The sequence below is a fragment of the Corvus moneduloides genome, chromosome 7 (genome assembly GCF_009650955.1).
Source record: "Corvus moneduloides isolate bCorMon1 chromosome 7, bCorMon1.pri, whole genome shotgun sequence".
Classification (NCBI taxonomy): domain Eukaryota; kingdom Metazoa; phylum Chordata; class Aves; order Passeriformes; family Corvidae; genus Corvus; species Corvus moneduloides.
The window spans coordinates 19,175,095-19,196,666 of record NC_045482.1 but is presented as its reverse complement, the minus strand read 5'-3'; the positions used below and the strand labels follow the sequence as shown (position 1 = coordinate 19,196,666).

At 34.9% G+C, this 21,572-nt stretch overlaps 1 protein-coding gene across 2 annotated transcripts in view; it reads right to left on the bottom strand.

The window, feature by feature from the left end:
- The window catches only part of TLK1 (tousled like kinase 1), a 68,771-nt gene that overhangs the window by 24,196 nt on the left and 23,003 nt on the right, over nucleotides 1–21,572 (bottom strand). For both annotated transcript variants that reach the window (XM_032114177.1, XM_032114176.1), the window contains exons 2-11: nucleotides 18,426–18,544; nucleotides 14,861–14,932; nucleotides 10,263–10,338; nucleotides 7,685–7,731; nucleotides 7,223–7,309; nucleotides 6,037–6,126; nucleotides 5,096–5,188; nucleotides 3,769–3,879; nucleotides 1,919–2,055; nucleotides 405–593 (exon numbers count right to left, since the gene is read on the bottom strand). In XM_032114177.1, the coding sequence (XP_031970068.1) occupies nucleotides 405–593; nucleotides 1,919–2,055; nucleotides 3,769–3,879; nucleotides 5,096–5,188; nucleotides 6,037–6,126; nucleotides 7,223–7,309; nucleotides 7,685–7,731; nucleotides 10,263–10,338; nucleotides 14,861–14,932; nucleotides 18,426–18,539 (1,016 nt within the window). In that variant the 5' untranslated portion in view covers nucleotides 18,540–18,544. The remainder of the gene's footprint in view (nucleotides 1–404; nucleotides 594–1,918; nucleotides 2,056–3,768; nucleotides 3,880–5,095; nucleotides 5,189–6,036; nucleotides 6,127–7,222; nucleotides 7,310–7,684; nucleotides 7,732–10,262; nucleotides 10,339–14,860; nucleotides 14,933–18,425; nucleotides 18,545–21,572) is intronic.

The following is a 21,572-nucleotide window of genomic DNA, read 5'->3' as shown; positions in this document are numbered from 1 at the left end:
AAAGAAGCTTTTTTGTCAACTAAATACTGTTATATGGAAAAAAAAAAATCTCTGTCTAAAGGAGGAGCTCTTAAACCAATGTGGATAAAGAAAAGTTCACTTGGTATCAGCGACATTACAAGACTAAGAAGCCAGGATAAGAACACTTCTAGATCAGGATAACGTAAGGAACATTGCCTAAGCCCAGAATGGGCCCTTCTCTGGTGACTTTACCAAAAATAAATTGTGCAATTGTACAACAACTTCATAGACAGTGGTGCAAATTTCCCTAACATCAGCAAGTTGTTAGTGAGAATATAGCTGCTGAATATACCGAGTGTCTTTTTATGCTGTTATTTGAATAGAACACACAGAGACAATATCTGAGAATTTATGTAAAAGACTGATTGAAATGTTAAACTTACAGCTGTGGTAAATTGGGTCTAACAAAGGGATCGTTTTCTGCCCCATTCACAGCTTTATTTTTCCTCTGCTTGGGTTCAGAATTGGCAGATGGTGCCTGAGAATTATTTGTAGTTGGAGGCTTTCGCTTGGCCAGGAGCTTTCTTTGCCTTTCAATGTCTTCCCTTTGTTGATTCACCCACTCTTGCTGCCTGCAAACCCCAAAAAAAGCTTTATTAAAGTTTCATCAATTTGCATTTTTTGAAGAACTATCTTTTTAACTGCTAAGGCATTTAGAAATTTTAGAAAACTTACTGTACATGTGAAAATAGTTCCTAGGAGAAAGAATACCAGTGTTCTTCATGAGGTGGAAAAATTTTGCTCAAGTTATGGCACAATTTACTTTTTAAATATAGGGTCGTTTCAGGGTGTTTTGTTTGGTTGGGGTTTTATGGTTTTTGTTGTTTTGGGGTTTTGTGCATGTTTGTTTTAGGGTTTTTTGTTTTGTTTTTGAAAGTGTTATGCATGACTTCTGCACTAGAAAAAGAAGAAAAAAAAATCTGATGACGGTGGATACCTTCTTTTATACCATAAATAATGCCCTCTGACAGCATCAACAGAGAGTACCTGATTTTTAATAGGCCAAATACGGAATGTGATCTGGCCATTCCCAAATAAATCATCAGTTTGGTTATATGGCAAAGGATTACAATTACAGCTTTTATGCAAAGCATATCTACAGACTGTTTTTAAGACTGTTGAGAAAAACAGTGTCCTAGGCAATCCCACAATGCTAAGACTAAATACTGCCCTTCAAAAACCACAATCTTGGTGAATTACTTTTAAAAATATATGTATCCTTCTATCTATATACGTGTATCTCCAGTGAATCAGACTCATTACCAAAGAACACCTTTGGAAGCACTGCATAATTATTTTACCACCATCTCTGACAGTCTTGCGAAGTCCTTTTCCTTGGCCCTGTCTCTGCTGAAAGAATTGCTATGGCAGCTCTTTTCCAGGTGGTTGTTCTCCCCCATCCACTTGCACTACACTCCATCTGAGGCTGCCAGATTCTTCACTGCTCCTTCACAGCACTAAAGAGCAGGATGCCTGACAAAGCTGCTGCCATGAGGATGTGCAGGTAGCACCTATGTGACCAGTGAGAACTTCACAGACCTCATCTGTGCCAATGACTACCAGTGATACATGGTTAGCTTCCTGAAAAATCACTGATTTAGTTTTATAGCTCTTTCCATCAGCTGAGTTCAATAATTATGTGCTGCTTATTTACTATATTCATGCTTTTCGAAAGATAGTTACAACAAAGTGAAACCAAACTGTTTTTTAAAGACACAAAACCTTAACATTCCCTCAGCTGACTAATGGAGTTCTATACTCTATTCTCAGTTTTCAAAAGGCAAAGCAAACTACAACATATGAAAACCTGCTTCAATCCTAGAACATTAGTAATAAAAAAATCCACTAGAGGGAAGTAACAATTAGTGAGAATTTTAAGAACATAGCATTGACTAACTTCACAAGATTTTGAAATGCAAAGCCATCTGTCCACTGTTCAGTAAATGAAGCACCATGACGAACTGTTGTAAAATGCCCCAGGCGTAATCTGTCTTGCATGCTCTTCTCTCTGCTTGCCAGCTTCTCCTGTGTGCTCTAAGAAAACAACAAAAAAAAGTTCATATTTAGTAACACGAAAGTGTTCAAAAAGTCAGTAAAACACTCAGGGTTTTTCTTCCTCCAACAGCCTTTTAAGGCAAGGATAAGAGTAGAGTAAATGAAAATATCTTGTAGTATTTACTCGATTTATTTTAATTTCTACAGAACTCAAGCATCTGCAGTTGTCAGAATGAGTACTAGAGGATGATTTATGCAGAAAAAAAAGAACCTGAGTTTGGCTCAGTTTTCCCACAAAGTTTGCTACTCTTCGTCATTAAAAAACCACTTTATTTGTAAATACAGAAAAACTGATAAGAGTATCAGCATCACAGAGGATATAATTAAGATTCTATCTGTACATGTCTACTACAACACAGGAGCCAACTTAGATATCATAAAGAATGCACCTACTATACTTAGCCTGGAAACTTATTTCCTGGAAACAGAGCATCTGTGTTACTACTTGTACCAAAGTGACTTGGGGCAGGGACCTGTATGTGGGAACACACTGTGGGCAGGCTTAACTGCAATCAGATATTCACTTGCAGTGACAGAAGCAGATGCCCTTCTCAGAACCAGCACTGCTACCAGAAGCATCCTTGGGATGTGACAACTGAGTCTGCCTAGTCTCTTCAGAGAGGAAAGAGCACTGTGAACACCTAATGCAAGGAAACCTCTCTAATTGTTACAAATGCTTGCTTCATAAGAAATGTCTGTGGTCCAAAATCACACACACGCAGAATGAGAAGTTGTCAGAATTAAGGATCTTTTTGCAAACAGACTGAAGAAGGGCCTTTCACAAGAAACATCCCTTGTAGTATTCTCAGTCTGAAGGTACCCATCTACTATCATGCCAAACAGATCTGACGCATCTTTTCCCGGCATACCCCTCATGCTGGAACTTAAAAAGATCTGCAATAATTTATTTATGACATGCTAGTGAGGAAACTCCCCCTAATCCTCCAATGGCTCACTTTTTGCCATTGTATATGACAGCAGCATCCAGCAGCTAGCACTAGGGAAGGCACTTGGGCTGTTTATCTTAAAATTTTTTGTATCCGGATTTGTAATAACATGATTTTCTATTAACTTTTTAAGATTCTTTTTTTTAGATGAGGCTATTTTAAAGAAGAGGGAGAGAAACAGGGTATCCTTGTCTTCTAATAAATTACTGCTAGTTTAAATATAATGGGCATGAAATTAAAAAAAAAAATCTTTCATTTAATAGTATGAAGGCAGTCATCTTCATCTCCTTTTTTCCAATAATTCTGAGCTAACATGGCATTTTATCATTTTACATCAAAAAATACCTTAGCCACTTAAGTGTCTCACAAAGAAATATTATCCACCTCCTCTCCACAATAGATTATGTTTAAAAATTCTTTTATCCACTGTGATCTTACAATTTGTCCAGAAAATACACCATATACTAATTTCTTAACTTTTATGCTTTGCTATATCTTGAATTCCTTACAATGGGTAAATCCTTAAATTAAAAAAGCTACGTTTTCCACAAATCTCAAAAAGGCTAAACATTTTATGTAGCTTATTCAGGTTTATAAAAATACCACCAGATAGAGATCATGGATATGAAGTTTCAATCTCAAGCAACTAATGTGAAAAAGTTGAAGTGAAAATGAGGAATCATAATGGAGTTTTACTGCAATGTCCCACCTTGTATCACATAGATTTTAAGATCAGTAAACGTACCTTTTCAATTAGAAGCTTCTTGCTCATTGAAATACATTTGTTTAACCTTTCTTTGTATTTTTCAAGTAGTTTTTGTTGTTCATCTATTTGTCTTCGAAGATCACAATTAGCCTAATAAATACACACAAAATATGAAGAGGTACACTGAAACACTATTTTTTAAATCAGCTGTCACAGAAAATAAGTACATCTACTTTTACATGACTAAAGTAAGGAACACACATAAACACATCTATTTATCTAAAGAAAGATTTTATTTCACAAATTTATCCCAATCTGCAGAAGGATGCCTAGCTTCTCTTATTTCCTTTACATTGTCCTGCATTCTGTATTACAGAGCATTCAGCATATAGAGAATATATAAAAGCTCTGTACCAATCTCTTGTTCAGATCTCCACTGAGGGCTCGACTTTCATTTAAAGAGAAAGTTTAAATTTTATATATGATTTCTGAAGTCATGTGAATCCTGACGTCTTCAATTTAAAAGAAAGCAAAAATTTACAATGATAAAAGTTTCAATTATCTGAGTAGGAAGTTTAACAAATTTCCTTTGCTCCAATTATATTTAACTTATTACCTTAAAAATCCCACAACAATATTATTTTTATTAAAATAAAATTTTAAAAGAAAATTTAGGGTTGCCTATCCCATACTGTTGAACATGTGCTAAAACAGTCTACATATAAAATTTCATAGTATATGACTGCATGGGTTAATATTTTTATGTATTGTGCATACGTATGTACACATACAAACACTAAACAAACTTCTAAATACAAGTTTGTTTCATATTTCATATTTCTATTTATCACCTCTCCAATGCTTCCTTCAAGAGCATAAGCATTAAGATTTTTTTCTGAAAACATGTCTTAGAGCACAGTATAGCATAGTTTTCTTTTTAAAAGTAGTTATTCATTGCCTGTAATTATTTCTGTCACAATCACCTCCATTCTGAAAACACCAACAGTTGTTCCACTGATAAGGGCTATTCACAATTAGAACCAAAAAAAACCCCAAAACCACCCATCAGGTGAATTATAATATGAATTCAAGGAATTAATCAACTGCCTGCAAACCGCATTAGCTTTCCTTGCACCTTTGTAAGTCTACTAACATATTTAATCATTAACAAGTTGTAGTACAGAAGCTGAAAAAAACACCTTATACATTTCATTATATAGACTTATTAAATTTAAGAAAAAAATTACAAAAATTAAAAACTTGTTATACCTTTTAATTTAGGTAACTTTTAAAAAATCTAAAATATCTGCCTCATATTCAGTCTGTTGTTCTGAATAAATAACTTTACCCCATGTCCAACACTTACCCTGAGTAAGTCATCTATACGACCTTCTTTCTTTTCCAAGTCTTGATTTTTATTACTTTCTAGTGCAGCTAATTTCAGCATTGTGAGATCAGTCTACAAAGAATATTTTGAAATATTTATCTTTTCCTTTAACAACTACAGCATGATTCTTCTCATGTTTGTTAGGAAGAGAAATAAACTACTTTAAAACATTCAACAAGATCAGCAAATCTTATTTTCAGGTGTTTTGGAAGTGTCATGACATGTTCTAATGAAAAACTGCTTTCCCTCTTCATGAGGACAACTGTGAACAGTTGGGACAAACCATTAACAATATTAAAATATTTCATCACCAACTGAGAAGTTATTGTTCATAAAAAAGCATAAAAAACAGGGCAAGAACATAAATGTCAACTAATTAATTTTTCAGTATTGGTCAACAGATGAAGCAACCTTTTCTGACTAACACGTGCAAGAGAACAGATCACGCCAGAAACAGCAGAGAGAATGGAACAGTTGCTTTCAGCTTTTAAAAGTCACGTCAGAGCTGTGTGTTGATCACTTTGACTGCCATCTCATTTTTCTTCTTCAATGTCGGATTTTAAATGCAGTATGACAATGGCAGCTGTCAATTCCAATACTGCCTGAAAGAGCAGCCTCTACTTCTAAAATCACACAACAGCTAAAATCTTGAGCAAAAACCTACCAATGACATGGTCATCTATGTAACCATGAAGTGCAATGCTGGGAGCCAAGCAACTGCTGAATTCAAAACTCACCATAGATATTTAAACTATGAGCTGCTGAACTTAACAGAAAAAATGCTTTGGCAATTTTAAAAAGCAAAGCTTTTGAAAGCCTTCAAGAGTTTAGAAGAAGTTAAAAGAGAAAGAAATAAACATAACTACCTTTTTTTTCCTGCAGTCTGAAGTGATATAGGATAGCTCTACTCAAAAAGTTACCTGAGTAATCTTAATAGATAACTGCTTTGGTTGTGTGAGAGGGTGGTCCCCGAAAGCTAATGAAGTAGGAGAAGGACTATTCTGTCGAACCTGAAAGGCATGAAAGCAAAGTATTTTAGATACAGCTGTAATATTTAATTATGAACATAGCCTTGTTACAACTCTTGGCAGGAACATCACAAAGAATAGAGAAACAAGGTATTTTTCTTACACAGGCTACTACTTGGAGCACTGCATTGAGAGCTACCAGTATGGCATTACATATCACTTGCGGTTCAGGAAAGATGCAATATATTCTCTAAGAAAACTAAGATTGTCACTTTCGGGAAACAGACTGAAAGATTTAAGACAATACAAGCCTGACATAAGGTCATGTCAGTCGTACATAGACTTATTTTTCTGATTCTGAGCTTTCACAACTCAAGAATAATGTGAGTTATTTTTGGAGTGTTTAGCTCTCGTGGGAGAACCAGAGAGGGGAAGCTAGTGCAGATCAGAACACAAATCCTGTTAATGAACCTAGTTTGTGTGAATGAGACCTTTCTCAAGACAAATTCCACAATCTGTATTACACTCCATATTGTTGGTAAGACCAAGAGGATGCCTGAAGTTAAATGCACATGGAATAAAAGCTGAGGTCTACCACCAAAGAAAACAAATCCTTTCTGTAACTGGCAAAACTTGTTTGGCCATTTAGAATACCATGCTGGTATGCTGAGCATCAAAACTGTGTTTATGAGAAGGAAAAAAATGAATTAGCACGACCAACAAAGAGAATTTTAAAGGCAGATTAGGTATCAACTATTAAAAAAAAATTACTATTTATCAAAAACTGAGCTTTTAAAGTCCCAAGTTAGGAGTTCAAGTTTCCTTATAAGTAACAAAAAACCTCTCCTTTTTTGTGTGAGGCCTATGAATACATGTCATTACAACATTTTAATATTTATTGAACATTTTACATAACTACTTTGTATATAAAAAGAGATTTAAGAAAAAATGACCCAGTGTTAATAGAAAAATTTTGTTTTAATACTTAATTTGATTTTTTTTTTTCCTGTTGGAAGAATGAACTCTTTCTCAGGAGTCATTCCTTTCAAAACTCTCCCCTTGAATACAGATTATTTTTGATTTTGCTATTTTTAGACTATAAAACTATCTCCAGCAGTTAGGAAGTTGACAGACTTACAGAAGAAGGAGTGGAATGTGAATTCTGAGGAGAGCGGATTGCAGGAGGTACACCTCGCACTGGACTTGAGCCGTTTCCACCTTGGTACTGTAGAGCAGATATGGCCATCCAATTAGTCAATCTTCTCAAAATACATTATATATATATCTACTGAATGATACAGCTCATCTGTACACAGGATTTGTAAATCAGATTGTATTACTTTTATTAGTGCAGCCTTTAGCTGTTAAAGAAAAGTGTGAAAGATAAATGGGTTTTGTATTTTAGTTCAGGTTCCACCAAGAGAGATGACTGCATCTCTACTTCAAGGTTTAATAGTCAGAAGCTTACGTAGAGAAAAAAGAAGTAATCTCTCAAGAGGCCTGTCCATTACAACCAAAAATGTTGTAGCATGCAAAAAAAGCTAAAAGGATATTTTAAAAGGAAATTTTAAAACCAAAGTAAAATTTACAAAATTCTTACCTCAAAATAGTCACTAATCTTGTGACCACGTCCCCCAATATTCTTTCCTACAATAAACACAGTAATACATTAGAACTGGTTAAATAAATTACTTGTAGAGGTATCTTACATTTTTACCTATAATTATAGCAAAATCTTACCACTTGTTAATTGGTTTTCTTTCATGCGGCAATACGTGATGTCCCTATGTAGGTAATTAAGGGATTGACCAAAACAAAGGGATTTTCATATTCTATTCATTGAGAAATCAGATATTAAGTCACCCTCAATTCCTAAAACAGTTTAGAGCAGACTCAGAAGAAACCCTAGATCTCTTCTAAATAACAGGAAACTCATCTCTCATCCTACAGATCAAACCTTTAGCTCTAAGTCCCTCCCCTTTTCAAGCACTATCTCAAAGTTCACCCACTTCTGAAGTATCAAATTAACCAAGTCTACTAACATTATATACTCTGGGTGAGTTATTATGCCCAAATGTTCTGCCCAAGGATTTTCCTAAATGCCAGTAACAGTGAGAGCATAGAGGATGACAAGTATTTCCAGTCCTCTTAACCTGATTATGAACTGGGTAACTCACAGTGTTAATGAGGGAAACAAAACACCAGCGAATGAGATTCGAATTCATCTCAAATGTATTGAGACTTTAGAAGAACTAACATGAATTGTATTGCCTCAACACGAGGACCTGCCCCGTATGTGGCATTCCAGAGATCGCACCTATACCTTATCCAATGCACAAATGCTTTCTTCTGTTCGGCCCTGAGATGACCGATAAATCTTAAGACTGTTTTTCTCCTGTGTAAGTCAGACTACCTGTTGGGAGACATCTTGGAAACGGACTACTCTTCAAAGCTTTTTACGTTATAGAAAGAAATTTTTGCAATACATTAGGAGATCATTATGCATCGATCCATAAATTCAATTTCTACTTTTTAGCAAAGATTTTCAAGCTTTTCTGTTGTTTCAGCCCTGATGAATTCTCTCTATCCCAATATTCCACCGTACTGACACTGCTGCATAATGCTGTGTCACTAAGAAGTAACACAAAAAACCAGAAACATTTGGCAGCCCTTTTTTTGTCAAGACTTTTAACAGTAAACTTTAGATAGAATAATTCCAAGACCTAGAACAGCACACAGCCAACTTCTCCAGTAGTTACCCAGTACGTATCACTGCTACTTCCCTCCAGCCAATTCTTTACCTACCCAGTAATTCTGCTAGTGATTTGTCTTCATGCTTAATTCTTACATATCACTTTATCAAATTAAAATCTGCTTTCATTCAGATAAATGAGACAGACTGCATTCCTTTTCAGTATAGAAAAATCAATTTGATGTCATGTTACAGAACTCTGCACTGAAGAAATATGTCAAATTATTTTGGCACAGCCAATTATGAATAGATTTACACTGATTTATCCCACGTTCCAATTACTTCTATGTTCTAAACAATCCTTTTCTTCAACATTTATAGATTAATTTACATAGTCAATATCCTGGGTATGCAATATACAAGAGATTGATTTCTTGTTTCTTTTTTCCAATACAATAGAAGTGAATTATTTGCTGTGCTTTGACAATACTGTACCACTCCAAGAGGCTGCAGCTTCTTAGGCCAGCTCCTTGAGAATATTGCAGTGCAGACTATTCAGTTTCACTGCTGCTGACAGTAAAACAGTAATTATAAGAAATTATAATCGTGTTTTCTGTATTAAAAAGTTCCGAAAATTTCCATCATCTCTAATTTCAACACTCATTAGTAACAGGAAGGATAAGCTACTAAAACAATGAAAATGCGAAATTTCATTCAGGTTCTTTGAACAAAGCAGGTGTCTACAAAGTAACACAAAGAAATTAATTTTAGTCAAACTACATAATTCTTCTACTAATAGCATGCTGCATCACAAAGACTTCCAGATATTGAGCACATTGATATATATCTGAAGTGACATTTTCTAGCTCAGTTAGAATGAGAAATAAAGCTGATACAGATGTTATCAGAACTATTTCCGCTCCCCTTCTGACGAATTTTTGTCTTGAGGTTAAATTTCCACCAGTCCTTGCTCAAAAGTCACTTAAAGAGAGGAATGACAAAAACTAAACTTTGTAAATATTAAATTAGAAATCAGTCTCGTCATTATTTCCCCACCCCTCTAGACAACTACAATCTTTCATAGAAAAGGAAGAATAAAACTCAATTTTTATATATACCTGTAAAACAAGCATCAGATATTGTAATTGGTAATCCCTTTTTCCCCTTATCTACTAAAAAGAAATTCAAACCACAAGGTATTTTGCATGAGAAGAGTTGCTGTAATTCTTAAAAAGATTACAGAGTTGTATCATAGCTGTGAGTTACACATGCAGTAGCTAATGATTCTTTTGGGTAATTACCAGTCCAGTTCACATTTTACTTGCCCATCCCTTCCAGTGACAAATAAGAGGGTGAGAAGAATACGAAACTATCATCCAAAACGTAACACCCATCTTACATAAGCAAAACTAGAGAATTTGTAAGGCTAACAGTCAAAACTGTGTTACATGCAATCACTACCTAGTCAATTTATATTTTAGTTTACCTTGGCTGCTTTCACTCTGAGTGTCTGCTTTTCTTTTTCTTCCTCTGGAAGGTTCTGACTGTTTCTTCTCTGGAGTCTACAAACAACAAAAAGAACATGACGCAACATAAGCTCTATTTATTTATATTATTGCTATATTATTGTGAAATAAATTTAAATCCTCATCCATAAAACATGATTTCACAATTCAGCAGGGGTGTAATTTCAGATCATAGTTAAACTAGATAATATGATCTCTGGTCAATCAGGTAACTGTAAGCTAGAAGAGATATTTAAGAAAGAGGAAGGTAGTTCTTAAATTAGTTCCCAAAAGGCAATTCTACATATTAATTGTTAAGCAATTACTTCTTTACATCCATTCCAGGGTTTATGAACACCCAATTTTGTTTCATTTATGTCTGTATTTTATCAAGATCTCTGTATTTTAGTGTGGGTGTTTTAAAGCTTAATACTTAAGTGAAATAATCTGATTATTGATGGTGTTTTCTACAAACTGCTGTAGCATAAACACAAAGTACTAGTGCTTCAATAGGAAGCTAATAATGTTACACTTTTTCAGAAGTGCAAAAGATATTTCCAAACTAATAAAAACTGTACAGATTTCCAGAATCTGCTGAGAATTAAAAGATAGAAAAAGAGGAAAAAAAAAGCAAAAATTGCTCAAAATGTTAATATCTATCCACTTGGAAATCTCAAGGAAAAAAAAAGAAAAGCATCAATGGTAAGTGAAAAAATACAAATCTGTTAATATTTCTGGAATAAATTTTTCTATACAGTTACCTAGAAATTACAGTCAGCATGTACAACAAGAAAGGGCTGCGATCAGAAGCATCTCTAAATTATATTTGCTCCTCTTTGATCTGAGGATTCAAACCAGTTAAGTCTCCCCTATTAAAGTTAAATGATACAAGCTGCTCTTGCTCAAGGAGAGCACATTGCAGCTCTTTGGGTATTCTTCGTGGTGCCTCACACATAACTGGAGAAAGCATAGGAGACATTACATGAACTATTTTACCAGTACTATTTTACCAATAAATCAAAGGTCCCTAATTGCTTAGACTAAACTTGAGATCAGTGACAAGATGCTTCATTTTCTCATGATACCATCTTTTTATCATTTTATTGTATCTGTCATTTGGTGCTCCTAGTATGCTTTCTTAATGCAGCATATTATACCAACATTCAAATTTCAACCATCAAAAAATCATTTCAAGGACATTTCAATTCCAAAATCTTTATGTGGATATGCTCAAATATAAATTTACTACAAATACCCAACAGTATTTATGTTGGCAAGAACCACTTTAAGCTACCTGTGATCCCTAGACAATTATTAGTCTAAAAAAGAACCAGCAAGACAAGAAAGGTCTTCCTTACTGATACCATGTATTTTTTATGTGTTCTGACTCTGTGTGGAGCTTCATAAAAATATCTTTGGAAGTTTTACAACTGTAACTGTTGTATTACCAGGCTATAAACTAAGTTCAAATTAAATGTATTTTATTTTAAATAAACTCATCCAACTGATATCTGCATCTTTTACAGTGCTATCATACATTAGCAAACTACATAACACAGATTCCTGGAAATGAAGTTATCTCAAGACTATTGATTCTAAAAGCAGAAAACATAGCTTAGAAATTTTACTTTAATAATTTGGAATTATTGCCAGTTAAATAGGTAACATTAAGCTATCTTTCCACAAACTAAATTGAAACTACTTAACCAAACATTTTCAAGTTATTCTTGTTTTCCAACTTTTAATTTTGCAGTTAAATTCTAATGCAATCATTTTTACCTACCATATCAAGCAAAAAAAAAACAAAAAGGAAAAAAAATCCCCAAGACAAAAACAACAAAAAACCCAAACAAAACTGAACAAAAAAAACCCCCAAAAAACCAAACCAAACCAACAAAAGACCAAAAAAACAAACCCAAAACACCTTTTAAAAGCTAATTAATGACAAAACACATAAGATTTCCCCCACCAAAACTAGTTCCCAGCTGCTGTGGCTCGTATTTAAAAACCAGCCATTTAAAGAGGTTTATAGTTTTAAAACTCAAATAATTCATAAGTGTCTATTTCCTTAAGCTCTTCTGATTTCTTTCAGTGTTTAATTTAACCTTCCAAACTAGAAAGTACTAGCACACTAATGAGGTTATTAATGAGGTTACTCAACAAGGTCATGTTCCCCTTTTCTAAGCACAAAATTCACATGATAATGTACAGCACACATCAATCACTAGAAAATGTGCTCCAAAATCCTTCCTAATGAATGGAGTCATATGAATTACAAGAAACTGAAGACTAATGGGGCTGGGGAGTATCCTCCTGGTAAATGAAGACTGAAGCTATTTTCTGTAGCTTCCAAAGTATTTACATATAGCCAAGATTTAGATTAAAATCTTACTATTTCATAAGCAAGATAAAAGTTTTAAGGTTATCCAATGCTAGATTGTAAAGTTATATTAAAGTCACACACAGTCTGGCATATTAGCACAGCCTCATACATCTTGGTCTTGATCCTAGTTTTCCCCTCAATTTCACTGTGCTTCCCGAGTCTTCTCTTCACATTCATAGTTTTTTAATGTGCCACTTCATGATGAAAGCACAGAGTAATGACATGAACGTATCATCACGGTTTGATCAGAAATTTACATTCTTGCTAGAAATTAATTTCAATGATTCTGAGATTGGCATATCTACTTTTTTTTTTTACTCCCAAAACCTATTATAATACAACAGTGCTCTCTCAACATCAAATGACAGCACTGCTTCCCAATGAGCAAGTCGTCTTATTTCCACACTACCACCACTATTACTATGAAACCTTCAAGGTCACACTATTAAAACAAACAAAAACTAACAAAACAATTCCACAACCTTTTTGCAATACTAAGATCTACAGCTTACTTTTTATGGTACTTTAGCATATAAATAATCAGATGTAGTTTTAAGAACTGTAAAAATTTATTAACATACTTGCTATTACAATTATAATTTAAGTGAATACTACTAACAACTTCTGAAAAAGAGTCCAGAAATTGTATTTCACTACTCAATGTCATTAAGACTCATCTTTCACTGTGCAACGGAGCACTGGACTTCTGTGCAGGGACATTTCTGAAAAATAAGTCTATTTCTATTTTAGAATACAAGTCTTAGAATATTTAAAAGAAAAAATATTATCCCTACCAAGCATGGCTTGAGGTTAAAACACTGTGCAGAGACTTTCAAACTCTGACACCTTGGAAAAGCTTTGCCTCTGTATCTCATGCATACAACTGTAAAATAACATTTTCCTACACTGGAAACTTATTACACATATAGTCAGTGTTCTGAGATCACTCAACTACTCATAGACATGTTTTTCTGTCAAGGAAGTGCAATAATGCATCACAGCCTTCAGGCCACTGCAGCACATTTCTATTCCCACACCTACTTCAGAACTGCATCACTGCCCTGATTATTTCTAGGAAAAGCCATGAAAAAAAACAACAGACAGACAGAATCTTCTGGTTAAGAAAATAGTCTATGCAGCTGAATGCATAATCCAGCTGGAAAAGGTGAGGGGGGAAAAAAAACATAGCAGAGATTTTTTCAACGAGAAAAACAAAGCACACATACAGAACTTTTATTTGTAAGGTATCAGCTTTGGGAACCAATTAAATTTACTTGCTGGGCAGACCAGTAAAAAGCATCTTGTAGTGACTGAGCAAATGAACAATTAGGCCCCAAAGCAAAGCTCTGACATGTGAAAATAATGTCAACAGCACATTCCAAACAACTGTCTCTCCAGCATGACATACTGTCACACAGGGTCCAGCCCAGGCTAGAAATCCACCCTTGGTTACAATGGGTATAACCTTGTCCACACAGTCTGCAACACACAGAGGCAAAACTGTCAGAGGGACTCACCAACTCCAAAATAAGTAAATTCTAAGAGTATTTATTTATACTACAATATAACTGTAGCACTACTGCAACTATGTCAGTGCTCATCACTGAGGAAAATATTCTACTCAAGGGAAGTCTGAGCTCTGTACATTAAAACCTAATAAAAGCATGAATCCTTTTTTTGGATTACAAACTGGATTCAGGTAAAAAAATACACAGGGACAACTGCAGCTTTTACAAATAAAGATGATGGCTACTGTCTGTCCTTGGCATAAATCCGTATTCTAGAAGAAAACATGGTAAACGAGTTTCTAGAGTACTTTCAGGGATTCATCCAAAGACCAGTCAAAGTCATCTGTGCTGATGAAACACTTACCACTTATGAAACAAAAGACAGCAAACTATTTAAGCATTTTCAGCTCCAAAAGCTGTATGTATCCTCAGACCATGACTACATAAATAGAGAAGGAGAAGCAGCTAGTTTCATGACCAAAAATCCAAAGAAACTGGCTTCTTCCAGTCATGGTTCCTCTTCCAAGATGGTGTCTTTCAGTAATTTATGCTCTTCCCTATCTATCTGAGTTGTCTGCATTTTACTTTAAAACCTTCTATACAAAATAAGGCATCAAAGTAGAATAAAAAAAATTACTTGTTAGCATTAAAATTCTGAGGTAATAATGAATCTGCTCCATATACTTACCTCTGATTCTTTATCACTTAAAGATCCCAAGCTTCCAAAGCTGTGATTTGAACTCTCGTTATTTGTGGAGGCCTACCAAGACAAATAAAATACCCAACATTACACACAGAATTATAAAACATAATCCACTATTATCACTCTCAGTTACAACAAGTAACAGTCATTTCATGCTCACATGGAAAAACTGATTGACTAGAGAGCACTTGTGACTTGCAAGGGGGATAAGAAGCTTGAGAGGCAGGTATTTTGACAGGGCACAGTAAATTCTGAATTTCTATTGCTTTTAAGCCAAGTAAGACCCTAGCACATTCAAAACCAATGAAGAAAGTGCTGGGGACTACTAAAATTCTTCAATTTTGGAAGAAAAAGAGGTTTTAATGAAAATAGGTTTTAATTTTCTGTCATGGAATAGATTTTAAAAATAATCTTTGCAATAGTCCAGTCTGTCTTGGAGAAAATTAAAACCTATTGACAGTATTATTCTACCTTCTTAAAACAAATTATTTCCTACAAAGCAATAAATTTACAGGAGTGAGGGAAGAAAAAAAACCACCATCAACAAAAAAAACCCAAATAGTGAAATAGTCCCAAATTACAAAATTTATTAATAAATTTACTAAGACTGATTTATTCAGAGATCTTTTGAACACAGCATGGCACAAGGACATTTTAATAAGTCATCATCAACTGAGTGTCCCTTTATTAAAAAAAAAGCCCACCAAAAATCTTATACTGATGGACTGGTCTCTTCTATACAGGAAGGCAGAACAAATACTTTGAAGTGAAACTAGTTCCAAAGCAGTTTGCACCCGAGCATTAAATTCCAGCCCTGTATCAGTTTGCAGGACAATACTCATCTGTGATATCTTCTGAATAACTAGATCATCTCCGAATTAAAATTTCCAGAGAAATGTTAATTAAACACACAAAATTTCCATGCGTATTTTCACCCCCAGGGCAGTCTCCAGTACAGAAATGCCCATATATAGTTCTTCCTTGCACTGTGTCAGTATCTGGTCATCGGAGTCAGCTAAGACAATCTCAATAACCTACATTTGTATTTCCAACCTTGCTTACTAAAAAAGCTTGAACATGATGGGCTTTTTCCCCCAGAAATTCCAAAACTCTTCAGCAGAACAGTTGATAAGGGTAACCTTTCAAAAGAGTATTCCAAATAAATAAGAGTCCATTTCAATTTAATTACTAGAAGAATATAATGACCTAGAATATTTCAAAAAATAAGCATTAAGTGCAGTTGCAAGCTCTGTATTGTCTTGCTAGTTTAGGAAAATGATAATCTGGTACGTGGGGATTTGGGTTTGTATACAAAGAAGTTTCTCATTTTGGCCTTCAAAGTGAAGGCAGACCAATGGATATTATATTTATACCTCACATTTTCCCAGTTACCTCTGTACATCAGACCAAAAAGGTTTTATCAGTTTTTTTAACAAGAATCAGATAAGCCTGTCTGAACATCTCCCACCAAGACTAAAGACTGTATTTTTAAAATGTGTTTTTCTCCAAACACAGCCCAGATCAGCTACTACACTTTATGTTACCCGCATCGATATACTGAATGGTTACAGATAAAAGAAATACAAACAAAACTGATATAATTGTCATTTTACTGATGGTGTAACAAATCACAGGACTAGAAGGTAAGAACAACATTGTCTTAGATGAGGAGCTGCATCTATCAGAAAACAGTGGTAATAGTACCTTCTGCAAACATTTATCAAAGCATCTTGATAGTATTCAAAAAACCCACTTCACCTAGATATCCATTTGGAAACCAACTGGATGAGATACAGATCTTGGAATGCATCAGGAACAAGAAACGTTATTTTTTCCATTGAAGAATGAAAAAGGAAATTAGTTATTTTAAATTTCTTTTTCTGGCTAACTTGGATGAACAAACTGAGAATGTGAAAGTGGAATGTAATTTGGCTAACAGCTGAAATCAGCTGAACAACAGACAACAAGAAAAAGATTTGAACAGACGTATGGAAATGGTAAGCAGTGACTCACAGAGAATCAAAGTTTAAAGAAGAGGAACCCCAAGAAACTTGATAATGCCTTTAAAAAAAAACGTATTACACAGACAACAGTAGACAGATTATGAGGAGGGAAATCTGCAATAAAGCAAGGGACCAAAACAGTTTTATCAAAAGCTAAAAGTTAAATGAAGCTAAAAGTACAGATCTAGTAACAAAAAAGGATATAGTAATTTGAATGATAAGCAGCTACCTGAGCTATTAAAATGAGTTAATTAATTAGGGAAGTAAGCAGTACTAGAGAACCCAAGGAATAAATAAACAAAGATGGACCAGAATTATTGTGTTTAATTTCAAGTATAAATATGGCAAATATACAACTTAACAATCATAATGAGAAGATAATTAAACAGTAAATCAACGTCACTGTGTCAGTCCAACCTCATTTCTTCCCCTATTTAACTCACTTCTTGGTTTAAATGGTAGTAACAAGTATGTCACCTTTTTACAGCTTTCTGACAGTTATCTTCATGTCACTTTCTAAAGCAATTAAGATATGATGCAAGATCACTATACAATAATTTCAATTCTGTGTAGTTTGTTAATAGTCATCAATATCACACATGTCTTCAGAAATTTCATCAATGTCTGCTATCAGGAAGTATTTTGTTCTGTCTATACCAGTAACTAAAATACAGCATAGGAAGCTAAAAATACTACAAGTTTGTGTAAAGCAGTTAAAATATGAGGACACTGCAAACACTTTGGAAACAGAATTCAGAAGTAATTTAGTCATGAGGGAAACGTGCCTAAAAAAATTAGTATTACACCTTTTTAGTATCAGTTATTAAGGACTATACTTGATGCAGAACAAACATTCAAATGCACAAATACAAAATGGAGTACTTCTGCCTAGGCAATAGTATTGCAGAAATCAGTCTTGGAAGCTGAAGCTATGCAACATAGAATATGCAACAAATTTATACTGCAGATGTATTAACTGAAGGGTAATACACAAAACATGGAAGGTAATTATTCAGTGTTCATAAGGTTCTTCCCCAAGTGTTGCATCCTGGCTTAGGTACTAAAGGACAGGAAGTCTACAATGAAAGTAAGAGAAATTGATATAAATGTCTAAAAATGTTGAAATAATTTGTTTATCTATATGTATTAATCTTCAAAAAAGTTTAACCTTAAAAACAATCTCTCTGTGTCTGTTTCAAGCTGAACTGTAAGTAGATGCTCATCTGCAGCAGGGACAACTCCACCTAAATATTGTGAAAATCTTCCATCTCTGATCACATGCGCACTACAGCAAAACCACAGAAGACCCTGTATGAGCTCATTCTTCGGTGTTTTTAAGAACAACTCAATGTCCACATCACAGAAAGGTTAAGGATAAACAACCCGATCTCAAAGCAAAGTAACAAACTAAGAAGGATTTTTCTGAGAGCCTCTTTCAACCCAATGCTTTTATAAATAAATCACATGGACAATATGAAAATGAGATGGTGTGAGATAAATTAGTATGTCAAAGATGGCAGATCTGAATGACTGCTTTTAGGACTTACTTTAGCTCCAACACTGCAACTTCCAGTACTCCCAGTGCTGCCACTTACTACTCCTGTGAATCTTGCCTCTAACAATTCTTGTCTTCTTGGGTCCAGGCTATGAAGTTCATCCATTGCTCCTAAAAAATACATATATAAGTTAATTACATTTCCTAATATTTGCAGTGGAATATTTTACAAACAAGCCAAACATACCGCTGGCCTATGCAAAGGAAAGATTTGTACCCTCAACTTGACAATGACTCACCATCTGCTACCTAATAACCAAAGCACTCAAGGAATTGCAAAAATTTCATGGAAAGTTCTGCATATCAGAATAGCCTCGTCAACTCTGGTTGAAAACTAGAACCTGTTAGAGGCGTGTAAGACACAGAGTCTGCAGTATGCAATACGCCAACCAGGCAATTATTTATAGATTAAAAACTAGCTGACAGGAAGAAAGTATTTTCCAGCATAAAACCTCCCAATTCTGCAATGCATTCTGCAATGCTCTTGTTTTCTGTGTTATTTAAATGTTAGACTATCAATGTCAAAGATCAACAAGCAGGAATTACAGGGGGAAACAAAAGGAAAATCAGAAGGTAGATCACAGTCCTCAACACATGCAAAGGAATGCAGTGTTATATGGAGGTCCAAAGATCAGACAGAAGGAGCAGGATCAGCAATAAAAAGGGAACCAAGACTAACAGAGACCCTTGCAGAGGTGATGGCTTTGACAGAGCCCTGTAAATAGGGTTAAGCAGTGCTGCTGGCATCGGCAAGGAAAATAAGGTGGAAGGAAATGGAGGAACAAAAGGAGTTTCTGATGAGCTCAGCCTACATGAGTAGGCTGCAACATGATGTGCAGCTTCCTAATTTGTATTTAAATCACTTACGGCTGTTTAATGAGTCTGGAAGATGATGTAGACAAATAAGTCTTCCATATTTACACAAACTGCATTCTGCATTTTTATCTTTTCAACTACTTGAACATTCAGTTTATCTTCAATTGGAAACATTTCAGTTGCTTTATTTTAAATAAGATATTTCATGTTGAAGTCTTTATGCACTATTGTAATAGCACATCCTTCAAGTACCACACAGTAAAATAGCCTCAATTTTTTCCAACTAAGACACAACAAGTTGGTGCTTTTTAGTCCCACAGGACAACACAGCAGTTCAGAAAGGAATAGTGCCATGAAAAAAAGCTTTTGGAATTCTGTTTTTGTGAAAACTAGTTTGCAAAGTTTAACTGCTGCTATAAACCTCTACCCATCAGCTAAACATTCTAACCAATTCACCAACATAGCTTTTCCCTCGCTATTAATAAGTCAAAAGACACTTTCTTATAGGGCTCTTGAGTATCTCAAAATCTTCAGCATTCAAGCCCTAGACAGATCTTTCTGTTCCTGACATTTTGGCCACTCCTGGCCATGGAGCTAGCCCCTCTGGTAGGGGAAGTACTGGTTCTGCTATTTGGCTAATTCAAGTTGCTCCTGCTTCTACAGGAAGGCAGATGATGGCAAGTGTGGTGTCAGCTCTCATTTACCATGGGAACTGGTAACGGACCTCCTCTGATGGAAGAAAATCACACCAAGACATAAACAGCTGGTAAGGAAACATTCAGGAAATGTGTGGCAGAGTCTTCTTTTGAAAAATCAAACGGCGAGTGGCAGGTTGGAGATACCACATTTTGTTACTACACCCAAACACAGCCATATATACATCTGGAGGACTCTTTTCCAACAAGGCTGGGGAATTACACAGCTTGAAACTGCAGCTGCCTTCTCTGCAGTTGTAATGCTGCCTCTGAACTTGCCTAGTAAAAATTTCTCCAATTTCTACATCCTTTAGATTGTAAACTCTCTGGGTTAAAAACTGCTTGTGTATGTACTGTATGCTGAGTGCAGAACAATTGGGAATCCTCTTTAAACTCTTGCTTCCTAAGTTGTACACTGCTTTCAAGGGTTTCTGTAACAAATTGAACACTTCTCATATGCACAAAAAATATTTCTTACATTTATGGACTGTGTATTAAGGAGATATATATGTATTTTTTTTAAAGCAGCTTTGTTCAGCAACTCTTTCCTAGTATGTATGATGTATGTAATCTATATCTTAATGGGAAAGTATTGCTCTGAAAAAGTGTAAGAAATTAATCACAACAGATTTGTCAGGAAAGTTTATTATTATTTTGCTGTGTAACAGTAGAAGTTTCTAAGTGTATGTCAGTCTAAAAACAAGCATTTCAGTTTACCAAGTAAACCGTTTAATGAAGCAGGTCTAGCAGTATTTTGATTTATTAGCCTATTTGATAGTCACTGCCCACAAAAGTTCAGCAATCACTTAAAATTACTGATGTAAAGCCACGTGTACATTACAGAAATAGATACCACCATACCTTAGACTGTTTGTTTTATGAAATGTGGGAAAGCAATAATCACTGTGGATATAGCTAAGGCTCATCTGAAGTACTGCAGGTCTCATGTACCATGTCTAGATACTAACACACTAAAAGAGCAGCATCCCTGGGTTAAGTCACTGGTCAGAATGCTGACATAGCAGGTAAAGGGGCAATCCACAGCACAGATAAAATACACCCCTTTTTTTTCTGCTCAGATTTTGGAGCCTACACACACCAATGAACGCACTGCATTCTCTTCACTATTTCTGTTGAAGTGGTTTTTTGCTATTATGTTAGGGGGTTTTATTTTGGTTTGGGTTTTATTATTGTTAAATACTCAAAACCAAAAAGCAACACGCACTCCGCTACTTTGTGATTTGAAGGACAAGACAGAAAAGCTGGATTCAAACCTTCTTTCAACAGAGAGAAATCCCAGGAAGGATCCCAAAAACTACCTTCCTCATTCGTGTTGTAATTTAAAATACACTATTCACATCCAAACACACAGCTGTTTTATCAGAAAGAAGTAGCTCTGTACAATCCTTCCATTCTCAGCACAAGTACCTACTTTTAAAGGTACTGTCAGCTTTAAGGCATTTCATGTGAGGGACAATTTTTTTTTAATTATAGAAATTACATATTAAAGGTAAGGGACATACAATTTTTTTAAAACATTAGACTTTATAAATTCTCCTGCTCACAGAATGCCTTGCTACCAACAAGACTGATATAACTTACAGACCTGAAAATATACCCAGACTTCT